The 15,479-nt window shown below is 46.3% G+C and overlaps 1 protein-coding gene across 2 annotated transcripts in view; it reads right to left on the reverse strand.

Moving 5' to 3' along the window:
* fhod3b (formin homology 2 domain containing 3b) overlaps window positions 1-11,655 on the reverse strand; it is a 144,400-nt gene extending 132,745 nt beyond the window's left edge. For both annotated transcript variants that reach the window (XM_023824351.2, XM_023824350.2), the window contains exons 1-2: window positions 11,020-11,655; window positions 1,554-1,663 (exon numbers count right to left, since the gene is read on the reverse strand). In XM_023824351.2, coding sequence (XP_023680119.2) covers window positions 1,554-1,663; window positions 11,020-11,184 — 275 coding nt within the window. In that variant the 5' untranslated portion in view covers window positions 11,185-11,655. The remainder of the gene's footprint in view (window positions 1-1,553; window positions 1,664-11,019) is intronic.
* Window positions 11,656-15,479: the final 3,824 nt, after the last annotated feature.

Below are 15,479 nucleotides of genomic sequence, written 5' to 3' on the forward strand. Positions count from 1 at the left end.
CTGTATATTGTTTGCTATGGAACCTGGACGTAAATGCGACTGGACGCCACTCGATGAGGCATAACTCGACACAACACTGTCCATGTGCTTCTCACCAGTCTGAGGGCAATAAACACCCAGAAGATACTTTCTACAGGTAAAGCATCTGCAGCTAACAGCTCTTTCTTTGACTTCCAGGTATGCTGTCCTTACAATGCATACAACTTCAACCAAACCTGCATTAAAGGACATGGAAAAAATGATCCAAAAATGTTCCATCAATTCATCCATCTATTTTTTTATATTGGCTTGTCCTATGCAGGGTCCTGGGGTTCTGGAGCCTATTCTGGACGCTACATGTGCAAGGCAGGGAATAACAGAGGATGGGGGGCCAACCAATCGCAGATGATTCAATTTATTTAAAAAAATAAAAAATATTAGATGTGAATGCCCTGCAATGGGCTGATGTCACATGTTTCCTGTGCATCCTGGGATAGGCTCCAGCTCATCATGACCCTGTGATGGATTAAACGTGAAATGAAGTCTTTAGATCTGCAAGCCCAATGCTCCAGCACCAAGAACACAGGTGTGAGGCTAGTGCCACGAAACAGTAGTGCAGAGATGGGCATGTGTGTGACGTTAATCAGCAGACGGCCGGGTGGCGTCGTGCCTGCAAAGCGATGGCGCTGGCTATCACTGGCCAGTAAATATTAACGAGCACATCTCTGCAGGAGAGTGCGAACTGGGGCCCGCATCTGGACACCTGGAATTCAGCTGGGCCAGGAAAGGCCTCCCTTATGAAGACACACACACACACACACACACACACACACACAGAAGCGTTCAGCCAAAGGCACAAGTCTTCATTCCAAGACCTCCAATCTCTTTGTTACGGAGGCCGATCCCACATCCCAGCTCCTGGGAACCATAACACGGCTCCATAAAGGTTAAAATATAACAGGGTAACAAACGCTACCATATAGTGTATTATAATTAATGTGTTACCCTCAGCACTCTGAAGATGAATGGATTTAATGAATATATACATACCGTATATACCACTGTAAATACCAGGACTATTCTAATCGCAGTCCTCATGCTCCAAGCATTGCTGATCTTCCAGCCTTCCTTTACCTGTGAGCCAGCTGAGAAGCCTCTGGCCAATCAGAATCAGAAATCATTGAACTAACTTCCTGGGAGAACTGAAAACACGGCCTAGATATCGAACCAACGTCCGGATTTGAAGAGTCCTGGTATATACCCTTAACACGAACGAAAACTGCGATCATGAATCCTGTATCAGAAAGAAATTCATGGTTGGAGGGAAATTTTTTTTGCCTTGCTCAGAACAAGTGCTAAATTGTTTCTGCATACAAATATTTCCAAACCTGTCCTTCCGGGCCGTGCTCCTCGGCGTTTCAGCCACAAAGGCTGCTCGTGCGTCGGTCAGACATGAGCCACGGGCGGAGGACCACGTTCGCACACGCACCCATCCCACCCGAGCTTCTCGCTTCAGTGTCTGTCCCCTTTACTGTCAGCCCGGAGGGCGCCAGGCGGAGCTAATGGATTCTTACCCGCCACCGTCCTCCTGAAATCCCTCCAGTTCATCTCGCTGCTCCGCCAGGCTGGATTCCAGATCCAGGTAGGTGCCACTGTGGGAGAGCTGGAGAGCGCAGTCATCGAGCTGCGGAGAGCAGGGGGACACGTCACGCCTCAGCGAACAGGAAGTGCAAAACGGGCGCAAAAACAGCACGAAATTCAAATGTAAACACAACACAATGTCATTAAAATATAATGAATCAGTTAGTATACGGGAATACAGACCAAGACAGCACACCACTGTGCTTTTTATAGTTTATTTTTACTTCTTCATTTGTATATTATGCGTAATTAAGATAAGTTTACACATATGTGATGCAGGTGAAGAAATTGTAATAGCTCGTGTATTCTCAGTGATTTGAGCAACGATCCGGCAGACCGGTGACTGGCAGCGGAGAAAAGCACGATCAAACAATCGATCAATCCTGAATTTGAAATTGCACATTTTCCCAACAAAGTTACATCATGGTGGTTTTCCAGAATGTAAAAAAAAAAAATCAGGCAAAAAAAGGCAGAAATACAGATTACAGATAAAACTATAATGTTTCCTTTAGGTTAATTAGAAACATATTTACAAGTATAATCCAGAAAAAGCTGTAAGATCTGTCAGAGCCCATCTCACACAGCATCACAGGTTTGTCGAGTTCAGTCCTGGGGGTGGAAGGTCGGGAGTAACAGCGGCCCCAGAGAGCACGACTGTTGCACTACGGCACGACTGTTGCACTACGGAGTTGGGTTGTGTATCTACGGCAACTGCATCGAGCACGACGACTACAACAGCAAGGCCTTACGCACCCATTATAGCTCTGCTCTGGAACGTTGTGGAAAAAAAACAAAACAACACCAACCATCAGTGTGCCGGGGGGGGGGGGGGTAACTGTCTTTGATACCCGACTGGGGACCCATTGATGTGACCGTGAAGGCCTCCATCCATAGGCACTAGGGCACTGACTAAGCCATCTGACCAGGGACACAGAGAGTGGGAGAATATAAATTTAACAGTGTTTCAGGGACTCTTACAAATTGGTAGTTCGATTCAAAAGAGCCCCGCTGGGAGAACTGGGCGAAAGCCAGTAAAAGGAGCAGAGCAAAGGGTGCCGAATCTGCTTTGGCTGGGGCGAATGCCACCTATTCAGTATGTTTAACCACTGGCACTAAATGGCCACTTTGGGCTCAAATGGAGAAAACAAAGGAAGAGGCAGGCGGAGAGAGAGGGAGAGAGAGAGAGGGAGAGAGAGAGATAAAGAAGACAGAATCTGAGGAGTCAGAACAGCGGGATAAGAGATTCATCCACCACCCAGCCTCCTGTTCTCAGGCAGGACTGCCGACTCTCACGCATCTGGCGTGACGCTCACGCGATCAGACTCCCACGCCCACGCAAGAAATCTTACAGCAAATATATATTATTCCATTATAAACCTAAAATTAGCTACAGCAAAAGGGCAGTTTGCAAACCCTACAGACTATTTACATGTACATGTAAATGACTGTGCAGATTTGTGTGGGATTGAAAATCTCACGCCGGCCAGCTGACCAAAGCTGTGGCACAACAGTCACAGGAAACACACACTTCAGATTCACTGTAACAAACAGCCGAGGACTTTCAAAAAACAACTAACTAAATCGCCCGCAGTGGCCCCCGCGACCCTCCTGGAGGAAGAAATTCCCAAATGGTTGCTTAGGAACAGCCCAAACGTGTTACATGAATCAGGAAAATTTCAGAAACATGCCACATTCAAAAATATACACAAATGGAAATATTTACATATTTATTTTGTTTCCCTATAAATTATGTCTTGTTGTTACCCGCTAGAAAACCCTTATCTGACCATTCCCCGAATCCAAGCTCCTCGGCCAAATTATCTGGACAGACTTTTTTCTTTCTCCATGGAAAACTGCCCTCAATTTTCCATAAAAGTGTCTGTCAGCTTCGGAAGTTTCTCCCCCCGTTAGGCCAAGCTAAGCCGCACCTGCAGAACTGGATTACCCAGCAGCATTAGGGAGCTCACAGTCATTCCGGAAGCTTCTGGAAGCAATACACATTGAGAGCCTAAATCTGATTCATGGTAGTTTCGTCCAAAAAAAAAATAAAAAAAAATCCCAAAAATACAGTTAACAAAGCTGCATAAAAGCTCCATTATATTTGACTGGTCAAAAACCAAAAGTGTTTAAGTGGAAAAACAGCATGAAATACACATTTTTCATCACAACTGCCCTTTCCGGTATCTTGACATGTTGATACAAAAATAATGAATATGACTCATTTAATTTAATTGTAATTAATTTGTTTTTCAGCAGGAATAGTGGGAGAGAATTTCGAAGGAAACAAACAAGGTATGAGAAACTCCAGAGCATGCTAAAGTCATTCTGGAAGAGAAGGACCTGCTCCGCTCACCATCACGTTCAGCCCCTGTAAAGACCCACCCCCCTACTACAACTTACAGAAAAGGGGGAGGGAAATGGACCCTGCTCACCGGTAAAGTCATTATGGGATGAGGTGCTTTGATCTCCAAACCCACTTCATTTGTCTTTGGGAGTTGCTGCGGAGCCCCAGGGCTGCGTAACGGCGGAATGCCGAGATGCAGCATATGGTGAGGCAGAATGACACTGGCCAGACGGCCCGCGTTGCTTATTCTTACTGGGAAATGAAACAACATGATTCCTGCCTCCACGTCAACACTCCTATTGCTGAGCTTATCCTGCCCAGGTCTCTCAGGTTCACAGCTGGAATTCGGACCCGCACCACTGGAGGAGGGAGTGGAGACATGAAGGGTCACGTTTTGCTGATGAGGGGTGTGTTTATCTGGCACTTTTAATGAATTTATTTATGATATAAGTTATTATTTAATATGTTGGCTATTTCATATTTAATCAATTAATAAATGTAGACTGGTTCTAGGTTCCTTCATCATGAACCTGATCAGGATAAGTAGCTGAAAGAAGGATGGATGGATGGATGGACGCATAAAGGAAAAAACAGGTCTGTAGTTCCACAGGAGGTTCAGATACTGAATAACTGCGGCTTGGCACAGGATGTCCAGCGGTGCTGAGGAGCAAAGACGGTGAGACCCTCTCCCCATTCAGAGCGGCCGGCAGGTGCGGGTGAATGAGCTGATTCTGCAGGGAAACCCGAGACGCCTCAGGGCAGGGCTTCCTCGCCCAGCAGCACAAAGGAGTGGGAGCTCAGCCTTGGGAAAAGCAGGATCAGCGGGCCCCCGCCGGGCCCCCACCGGGCCCCCGCCCAGCCTTATTTAAGAAAGGGGGTTTTGGCTGATCGCAAGACCCATCAGCGACTGACGGAGAATCCAGACGCGAGGCCAAAGATAGCCGGGCTAAATTTAAAGGCCAGCGGCTCGCATGTCTCAGCAAGGTGCAGAACAGGGGGGGTCACAGGAAACAGACGGGGGGGGGGGGGGGGGGGGGCTACTCCCTATCACCCATGCAGCAGGTTCTTTTTTGGTTTATCCACTGCAGTCACACCATCAGCATTATCATCACTCTGCTATCCTGCAATCCAATAAGCTGGCAGGTCTGACTGACACAGTCGGAGGTTTACAGAACCCTGCCTTCTCTCACTGACCCCTGTCTTTTGACCATGGAGCGTATATTCAGGTAACCCTAACCCTAATTAAGCGGCGGGAGGGGGAGCTATGATGTGGGGGTCATTACCCTGGGGTCCTTCGGTTTCATGTCTGAGGCAGTAATGGGGCGTCCAGCAAGGTGCCTGAAATCGACAGCCTGCCGCTCATGTGGAGCCGGCACCGCCTTTCCATACCCCCCTTCCTTCATTCAGCTCTCTCTCTCTCACACACACACACAGTCATGTATCCATATCCTTATGAGGACCGCTCATTCATTTCTATGGGAAAAATGCTAATGCTAACTATGACAACCTTAACCCCACCCTGCCCTAACCATAAGTAACCAAACAAAATACAAGAGTTTTTGCATTTCTAGTTTTTTCATAGCAGTCACAGATTTTTATCTAGTGCTTTCCCATATGGGGTAAAAAAGACAGGTATTCATCACATTGTGGGGACATTTGGTCCCTATAAGGTAAGGTTACCTGGACCCCAAACACACACACACACACACACACACCATATCCAGGACCAGCATTTTATGACGGAGCTGCCACGGGCATGACTGCCACGGGCTTCCTTGCTGACGACCGACGCCTTTAACGACTTCCACAGACCCGCGGCGATGGCTACCAGACGACAGTCTCGACAAGGTTTTTGTGAGACCCGCCATAAAAAGAAAGATGAAAACATGAAAAAAATAAAGTTTATGTGTCGTTTTAGATTCTTCCACAGCCGTGGCCTTTAAGGAGGACAGAAAAAGAGCCTGGATTTGGTTTCCGTTAGGGCAAAAATAAATAAATAAATAAACATGGGCCGTTTTGCAGAAACAGAAACGGAAACGTGAAAAGGGACCTGAACCCAAGAGCTAACTGGTAATTACTGAGGATCCCAAAAGTGCTGATCTTTCCCTAAGGGCCAGCGACCCATCCAGTACTCCCATCCCGATGACAGTGACGTGACAGCATGGGATTATGGGTTCATGTGGGGTTACCACAGCTGTGAGGCCTGCATAAACAGCAGTTAGGCCAAGCGAACGCTCGACGGTTAGGGGTGGTGGCCTTGCTTCAGCACGGGAGGCCAAGGCCAAGACGATTCAAGCTGCACTTGTGACCACAGAGTAGACGGTCCCACTCATTATCCGGGTCTTGTATAAAACAAGTGGGAGTGTCACCGATGTCCCCCCAGGATGCAGCCCACCCTACAACCCCAAGGTACCGGGGACAGGTTCCAGGTCATAGTAACCCTGACTGGCCTATTCATGAGAAACAAGTTTGTTCACAGCTTGTACAGAATTAATCCTTTGGAGCTGACTGTTTGGTGCAAGCAGTGCGAGGCAGAATCAAGGCCAAAAACAACATGTGATGGCAACCAACACACAGTATATTTCAGCCGTGGCAAAAATCCTGAGAGTCTTTGCAGCCAAAAGTACAGTGCATCCACTGGGGAGTCACTGACCACATGGAGGGGACCACAGCTGTGTCACCCCCCCCCCCCAGCTCCTAACAGAAAAGAAGGATCCAGGACGCCTTTCCCCAGCCTTAAGGGGTCCCAGCACCAGAACCGAGCAGCCGGCTCAGTGCTGGAGCCTCGGCTCAGCAGAACAATGTGGCCCTAATCCCCATCCACCACCACGGAGGGGAACTGGCCTATATTTTACAGCATTTAGCCTAACTCCTAATTACAGGCCCCTGTAATTTCTCTAAAGTAATGTGCATGCAAAAAAAAGAAAAGAAACACACAGTTTCCAAAAAGAAGGAGTGTGACAGGCAGCCAAGGGAAGGAAAAGAGAAAGAGCGCCTGGAGCGTCAATAAGGAGCGTGTGGGTCACGGCGGCCAAAGCAGACACAGCTGTAATTTGGATTGTGGGAGTTTCATGGTGCTGCACCACATCAAATCACAAGTTGCCAGTCAATATGTTTCATGGACCAATAAACGGAAAAAAAAAAAATCGAAACATCATGGTTTACAAAACACATACACCTAGACAGAAAACCCGGCTAATTTACAAAACAAATACGAGACTGGAAAACCAGGCCTGTTTACAAATGAGCCTATTACCAACCACTGGAGACTACAGCCTCAACATGGTGCGGTGAGATTTGTGAGCATTTACTTCACAGTTTGCACAGAGGTTAGAGGAAAAGCTCTTCGCCCAATTCCCAGCACTCCGACCCGCAAAAGAGAGCATGTAGAGCTACAGCGCGACTGTCGCGGAGAACCACAGCCCAGCTCGGATGCCTCACGTTTGAGCAAAAGGCTATTTTTGTCTATCTGAGTTATCCATTAGTCACAGAGGCAGCATGCTCACTTGGGCTGAGGAGAGAAGATGGACACAAGAAGCAGCGCCAGTCAACCCAGTAGGTGACACAGGCGGCCGCCTAGGGCACCATCTAGAGAGGAGGCACCAACTTAGCAGACCGCCAAGGCCCACCCACCATCCCAACGCCCCCGATGAAAGGAGCTTGTAGACCATCTGAGACAAAGTGAAATTAGGCAGTGAAGTTTGCTCGGTGGGGGGAGGAGAGGGGGGTGCACCAGCACCAGCAGCACGTTTCTCCATCTCTCACCAGGATGGCATGTTGTGCCAGGGGCTCTTGGTGTCCATAACATTAATCGGTCCAGTTCATTTGTTAAGTCAGTTAGAAAAAGACACATGACAATGGACAGAGAGGATGAACAAAGGAATATCTGGACCCATTCGCTAATGCTGCATGATCAATTCCTTGTCTGCGCTGGTGCTGAAGTCACCAGGAGCCATTTTAGATTGATGGCATCCGGGGACCAGCATTCCCCATCACGGCATCGGGAGGCTTTCCTCGGGCGCTTCACGTCCGTTTTGTGGTTCCCCAAGACCGCCGCCTAATTACAACCGGTCCGGGGCGTGGATCTGGAGCACGCGGTAAAGGCTGCGTGCGTCTCTCTCTGTTTGTTTCTGTCGGCTCTCGTCTCCCGTCTCCTCTCCGGCGGATCTTTCCCGTCTCCGCCGCCGGAGCGGGTCCGACTGTAAACGAGAGCCAGACCCTTGTGGTCGTCCACAGTATCCTGAGGATTGCGTGACTTGTGGGCTAAGGGGTGCAGAGAGGGGTTTGGAAACCCTACGATCAGACAGATGGAAAAAAAAAAACGCTATTTAACTTTCAATTAGGACCTGCGTGACTTTCCAGCCACCTAAAATAAATGCTTGACGCACTTTCTGAGAAGAGCTGCATCTCCGCAACTGCTGACATTTGAGCTATGACCGTACTACAGAAACTAATGTCTCTCTAAACAGCAAACATCTTAATAGCCCAACAACCTTTTTAGGGAGCCTTTGAAAAAGGTTCAGGTTTAGGCAGTGATTGATTATCTGACAGGATCATGCAGGAATGTTATGAAAAACACCTTTTGCACATTCTCCCTGTGCTCAAGTGCTCATGGACCTTCCGGAGGGGAAAACATGACTACTAAGAGCAGTTTGGTAAGAAAGCTAGTTTGATTTAATCCATTTAAGGAAAGCCAGCAGGTGGAAGGTAGGGTGGTCACATGGCACAGGTAAAGCTAGCTGTCAGCCTCAGCCATTCAAAACAATTTCCGTTTCCAATATTTTTCTCAAAGTTCCCACAGGCCACAGCGGAGAACCCAGCGTGAACAGAACCTCAAACTATGTGACACGTGGGACTTACAGGACTTACACCGGTTGTCTCCGTCCCTCTCAGACCACCCGCGATTGCCTCGGGGATTTAAGCTTTTAGGGTTAAGCATTTATTGATGATCAGCAACAGCATTACACTGAGGTCCAGGCCTGGTTAGTGGACCGGAGCTCAGACAGGCAGCACTGTAACCTGCTAAACAAATTCCTTAAAAACAAAAAGTGCATCAGAAAGACAGAACATCAGCAAGCACATGACGCACTAATCAAGAGTGAGAACCAGTGAAGCCAGTCCCAAGACACATAAATGACTAATATGACAAACAGCTTGATGGCGTCAAAAGAACTTACTGCCCCCTACTTGGCCAGTAAATAATTAACAGAATTGCTGGATTAAATCCCTTTCCCTTTAGGATGTGAGTCTATTCCTCTCTGGCCAATAAGACCGCCCCACAGTATATTGGGGGGGTACAATCAATAATCAAACACCATCCACTTGCATCAGATGAATCTACATTTGGGGCTGATGTCACAGTCATGGGAATGTTTTGGCACAGGGCCAGCAGACATTCAGCAGCCCACTAATCATAACTGCAGCCTGTTGCTAAATGCCATTTTGGATGCATAATAACGCAAATAAGGAAACAGCTCTCAACTTCAACCAGAAACCTTTGATAATCCAAACAACATTCACTGTGTAGATTGGAAGCTGCGTTGGTTTCTATTGTGCTTGTTTGTTTTGAGGTGTTTCTGACAGGGGTCTCTAATCTGCAGAGTGTGGCGGCAAGGGCCACGGGGCCCGTGGGCTTATTAATTACCTGCCCGACAAATGTCTTTACATCTGACTCAACATCTGACTAAATTACAAGCCAAATAACCTTCAATTAAGTAATTAAGAGGTACTGAAGGGTCCCATTCTCTCTGAGTGACAATTAGGCTTTAATGGTCTCCCAGGGACCCCCGAAGATTCAAATCACAACTAAAAAAACACTAATTATAATATCTAATCATGATATGAAGCAGATGAATGCTCATATGCAAGGGTAATTCCGATACAGCTACGGCGTTTCATTGCAGGCAGACAAACAGCAGATGTGTAAGTATTCAAGGGAGTCTAACGGGTACATTATAATCCGCGTTTAGGGCTAATCCTGCAGTTCCCGCTTTAATTAAAGCCGCTGACAAATGAGATTCGCTTGGCTCTGGGCAGGACACCGCAGTTAGTTTCGGTCACAGACTGACAATGGATGTTATCGATATTACCAGCAAAATTAAGGTAGCATTAATTAATATAACGCCTTTTGTATAATTCTTGATACACATGCATTGATTTTCATTCAGATTCGGAGGATCATCTTTTCATCATTTTAAATGACATCGTTACTTCAATTCAACGTGTCACTCAAAGAAAAAATAGACATTGACATAGTATATGACTGCTGACTGATATGCACGTATTGGTGCTGCCTCAATCTGCAACTATAAACACATCATAAACTCATCATAAAATTATCTATCGAAGACCTAGCTTCAAATAAGGAATGTCCACTGGCAGCTTCACTTATGCCAGCCAGGTACTGCGCTGATCTGTGCAAACTGCTCCTATTACTTTCAGGTTGCTGGGTCCCGGCTCCCTGCCTGCCGGACAGTGGGAGCCGCAGATCCGCCCTCCGCTTCGCAGCGGCTCCCACAAGCGAAGCCAAAAGTAGACAGCTCCGGACAGACTAAGACCCCGCCATCGGCACAGAGTGGATGCTCACTGGATCTAACTGGTGACTAATCTGTTACCCAACCATTAGAAATTAAACTTAAACATAGCACTGCTGTATAACTGCTTACTTTAAAAAAATTATCACTCCGTTCAAACGGATCAAACGTGTCAAGTCACATTAAAAAAGAAACTAACATGCAAATTTGGGAAGAAACATTAATCTACGAGCACGCATATAGAACTATGACTTTACGTCATTGAAATAACAGATTTTCGTGTGTGATCCTGGGTGTCGAAAAGCAATCAAAGTTTGTCGGGGGCAACAAATGTTCATCGGTGAAGCTTTGAAGGATCCGCATCACTCCGCGTACAACTTGAATTTAACATGCAGACTCAAATCTGCTCCCCCTTCTCATTGCCCCTCTGCATTTACATAGTTCTGGACAATATCATCCCAAATTACAAACAATGCGATGAGGCTAAATAACCAATTAACCAGTAATTAATGTGCATCGTACCTTGTGTGGGGCTTTAAGAATCCTGTGGACTCCGGCTATTTGATTTATTAGCGCAATATCCTCCCTGAACGTGTAGAGCGGCGGTCTTGTTGGTTCCGGAAAATTAGTGCTATTGAATGGATCGGTGTCATCTAAAAATTGAACCCTGCATATAAAGGTAGCCATGATGTAGCCATGCAAGAGCAATCATAAAAAAAACCTTACGCCGGCTTCATAAAAAAAAAGATGGACCCTTCGCTTGCGAGCTCCCGGTTGCGTGTCTGATAATAATGTAACAGCTTGCAAAGTTAAGCTGCTGCAATTCCTCTTCAGTATACTTATCCCGCGAGCCAATGCAGTGTTTGCTTCATAGATAAGTTGCGTAGACTAGAAGAAATACAGCCACGATTAATTATAACAGAGCATCTTGAGATCCGGGATTTCTTCGTCCTTTCAGTTAATTTTCACTGTCCCATTTTATTCCTAATGCTCGTGTATAAATATATATCTCTCTCAGCGCTGTTGAGTCGTGAAGGACTGTAGCGTTCAAGGACATTACGGAGCAGACAAGGTGCTGCAACTGCAGCCGGGAGTTGACTGCCAAACTCGGCGTCTGCAGAAAACTCGAGGGGGGACCAGGAACAACCCCCCCACCTACCCACCCCATCAGCCGCAAAACTCGGGGAAGCGGTGCTGCCATTCCACGCGATCTTGCGACACCTAGCGGATATCGCAAGCATAACTCAAAAGAAAAAGAACGGCTTTTTATAACCCCAGCTCTTAAATATCAAAGCTTTAATTGCATAATTAAAATGGACATCCAATGTATGAGTACTCGGTTTTATTTAAATACATTTTTAGGCTTAAAACGAATGAGGTATACGCATAATTTCTTTTATTCGCCCTTGGAGTTTATGCAAAGAAGATCAATAGGTTTTTTCAGTTAATAAATTTCCGTTAATAATATTATTAAATAATAACGTCTTGTTCATTTTGTAACAGCTGCGATGCAAAGAACGACCAAACGTACTGATCAGATTTTGTCACATGACAAATTGCCCGCCTAGACAAAGATTTAGCTCAAAGACTAAATTGCGGCTACTGTGAGATAATACAACCTATTGTTTAAAAAAATCTCGGTTTCCAAAGTAACCCCGACAAGTACACACAACAGGGATTACCGCGTAGTGAATACAAAGTATCAAGAGCTAACTTTCAAAGTGATGGAAGCTTTGTTGCCACCTCCTTCGAAACGCACACCCCAGGGTTGCTATTGCCCCAATGTGCTAAGATGGTTGTCATTAGCAACACAGCTTGTCTAAAGGAGTAGACCAACGCAGGCAGTGAATCCATATTAATCGGAAGATTTATACATTACCGCAACGCAGTGTTAAATAAAACATACTGAGGGAAATCAGTACAAATAATAGAGGAGCAAAAATCCCGAAAATGCTAAACGGAAATCTTGGTCAGTTACAAATCTCCAACTTTAGCAATTAACGTGACATCAAAACACGTTCTTAAAATGCAGATTTAGTAATAATATATTAATTATGAGCGAAGAGCCACAATACTCTAACCAAATACGGCACTGCAGCCAAAAACACCGTATAAAAATGTTCCAACTGCAATTTTGTAATTGGTAAAAAGTCAACCCATTAAATAATGTCGGTATATTTGTATTTTCAGCTTATTTTGATATACATCGATGGATGCTTCAAATTCGCTTTTTTTTTGTTCTGAAATAATGGCAACACTATAAACGGTGCAGGGCAAACTAACAGCTGCAATGTTGTGAAATTCTGTATAAATTTAATTTGTATTGCTGTTGTAGAAAAATCGCATTTATTACATGATGTGTGGTTGTGCGTGATGTGTGCCCTGTGATGGACTGGCATCTTGTCCAATGGTCCCTGCCCTGTGTCTTTTGCTTTCTGAAATCAAGTCCAGGGGTCCTGGTTCCCCGCGACCCTGTACAGGAAGATGGATGTATTAAGAAATATCCCAACAAATTGCCTTCTAACTGCCTGTTAAATTTTCCCTCCTTCAGTGTTCGACTTCAGCAAAATCGTAACTTGAAATACAATTTTCAAATAAATGTGGGTTTTATCCTGGATTCTTTTAAGACTTATAATGGAGACTATTATAAAAGAAAAGTTATAAAGCACATAACCGGTAATAAAAGAGAAACATTATTTGTGGACGGATTCAGTGTTATTGGTATACGGCTTTTCTGGGTAACATTTTTTTCCTACTGGAGTAACGATTTGGACTCCAAATCACTGAACGTTTTGAGTGGTCAGTCACGTGGCAATTAAAACATATTTCTTAAAATTCCTTGAGGATCATTGACGTGCTTAAGGGTTTTGGTTTGGCTCCCTTTCAGCTGCGATGCCATCTGTGCACCACTAGAGGGAAGTATTTAGGGGTTAGATGGAGAAGGCTACGATTGTACTGTATATAGACTGAAAACTAATGTAGGTGGCGGATTCAAAGAAAGTTTGACTGAGGAAGTCTGGAAATACCTGCATTTACATGATTCCTCGCTATGGGATTATAAAGATTCCCAGATGGCTGCAAACTAAGACCTGCAGGCAGCATGGGAGACCGGCAGGCAACATGGAAGACCTGCAGGCAGCATGGGAGACAGGCAGCATGGGAGACCTGCAGGCAGCATGGGAGACCTGCAGGCAGTATGGAAGACCTGCAGGCAGCATGGGAGACCTGCAGGCAGTATGGGAGACCTGCAGGCAGCATGGAAGACCTGCAAGGCAGCATGGGAGACCTGCAAGGCAGCATGGGAGACCTGCAGGCAGTATGGGAGACCTGCAGGCAGCATGGGAGACCTGCAGGCAGCATGGGAGACCTGCAGGCAGCATGGAAGAAGCAGCGGTACATATTACGCGAAGACAGCAAGAGACGTGCAGCTTGTCTGCTGGTGCTGCGGGAGGAAAGGGCACAGGTACTGCCTGCATCAGAGCTTCCAGCAAACGAGCAGAGAACCATGGAGCGAAGAAGGTGCCGCTCCATTCTGTGGAGGAGCCTTGGACCCATGCAGTGCACCCTGGAGCCTTCCCTGCCTGCCCACCGGACCCCCGTCCTTCCGCATTGCACCCTGAAGCTGTTCCCGTCAGCCCACTGGACTCACGCCGGAGACGGTGACGTCATCGGGTGAGGAAGGCTAGCTCTTCAGCAGACTCTGGCTGCTCATTGGCCATCGAGTGCACCCCGCTCTTCAGCAGACTCTGGCTGCTCATTGGCCATCGAGTGCACCCCGCTCTTCAGCAGACTCTGGCTGCTCATTGGCCATCGAGTGCACCCCGCTCTTCAGCAGACTCTGGCTGCTCATTGGCCATCGAGTGCACCCCGCTCTTCAGCAGACTCTGGCTGCTCATTGGCCATCGAGTGCACCCCGCTCGTCAGCAGACTCTGGCTGCTCATTGGCCATCGAGTGCACCCCGCTCGTCAGCAGACTCTGGCTGCTCATTGGCCATCGAGTGCACCCCGCTCGTCAGCAGACTCTGGCTGCTCATTGGCCATCGAGTGCACCCCGCTCTTCAGCAGACTCTGGCTGCTCATTGGCCATCGAGTGCACCCCGCTCGTCAGCAGCAAAGAGCCACGGCGTGAGCCCAGCTGCGAGCAGGTACCTGTAATAAGGTAACATTTGACTGAGGTAACCATATTTAGTGAAACTGGCATATATTGCAGATGTCTGGCCTTTCTGCGTCTAATAGCAAATCTTCTAGAACCCAGTAACCTTTAGAGGGAATGACCAACATTATGTGATTCAATATAAAACCAGCTTTTGCTGCCTACCTGAATACAATCTCGATATTGTCAGGCAAACAACACCGCATATTAGGACATATTTTAACAAGGCAATTAGTACAACGGCTCAGAGAGTGCATGTGAACAGAGCTGTATCTCGATCTGTGCAAAATCTTATCGACTCACGCCACTAAGTCTGTACAATGTGCATTGTTCACATTTTACACTTGTGGAATCAGCAAATTAGGCACTTGAGGAAGTTCAGAGATGTTTACATTATGGGAATTTTATCTTGTAGTTCCGTGATTACATTAAAATGGCAAGACTACCTTTCAAAAGTCATGTATGTAGTATTATGTAATCAACACCTGACGGTAACATTATACTCTACATACGTGATATTCGGCACTCTGAAAAAATATTTTTCGATTCAAATAATTTAATTATTACTAATGGCACTTTCTTAATCAGGAAAAAATAAGGAAGGCTTAAATACTTCTTTTGAAATTTGATGCATTATTCTAAAACCTTGTTTAAAAAATACTCTTCAAAGTGTCGATTATAAATCAGGTGATCTGTAGTGACACGGAGAAGTGTGTCATTTTCCCAAAGAAAGTGTCCTTGCACCACCCTCAGTAGATACTCACCACGGCTGACCATGAGCTCCCCACAAGCCCTCCGCTTTGGAGATGCTCTGACCCAGTCATCTGGC

The sequence above is a fragment of the Paramormyrops kingsleyae genome, chromosome 9 (assembly GCF_048594095.1).
Source record: "Paramormyrops kingsleyae isolate MSU_618 chromosome 9, PKINGS_0.4, whole genome shotgun sequence".
Taxonomy (NCBI): Eukaryota; Metazoa; Chordata; class Actinopteri; order Osteoglossiformes; family Mormyridae; genus Paramormyrops; species Paramormyrops kingsleyae.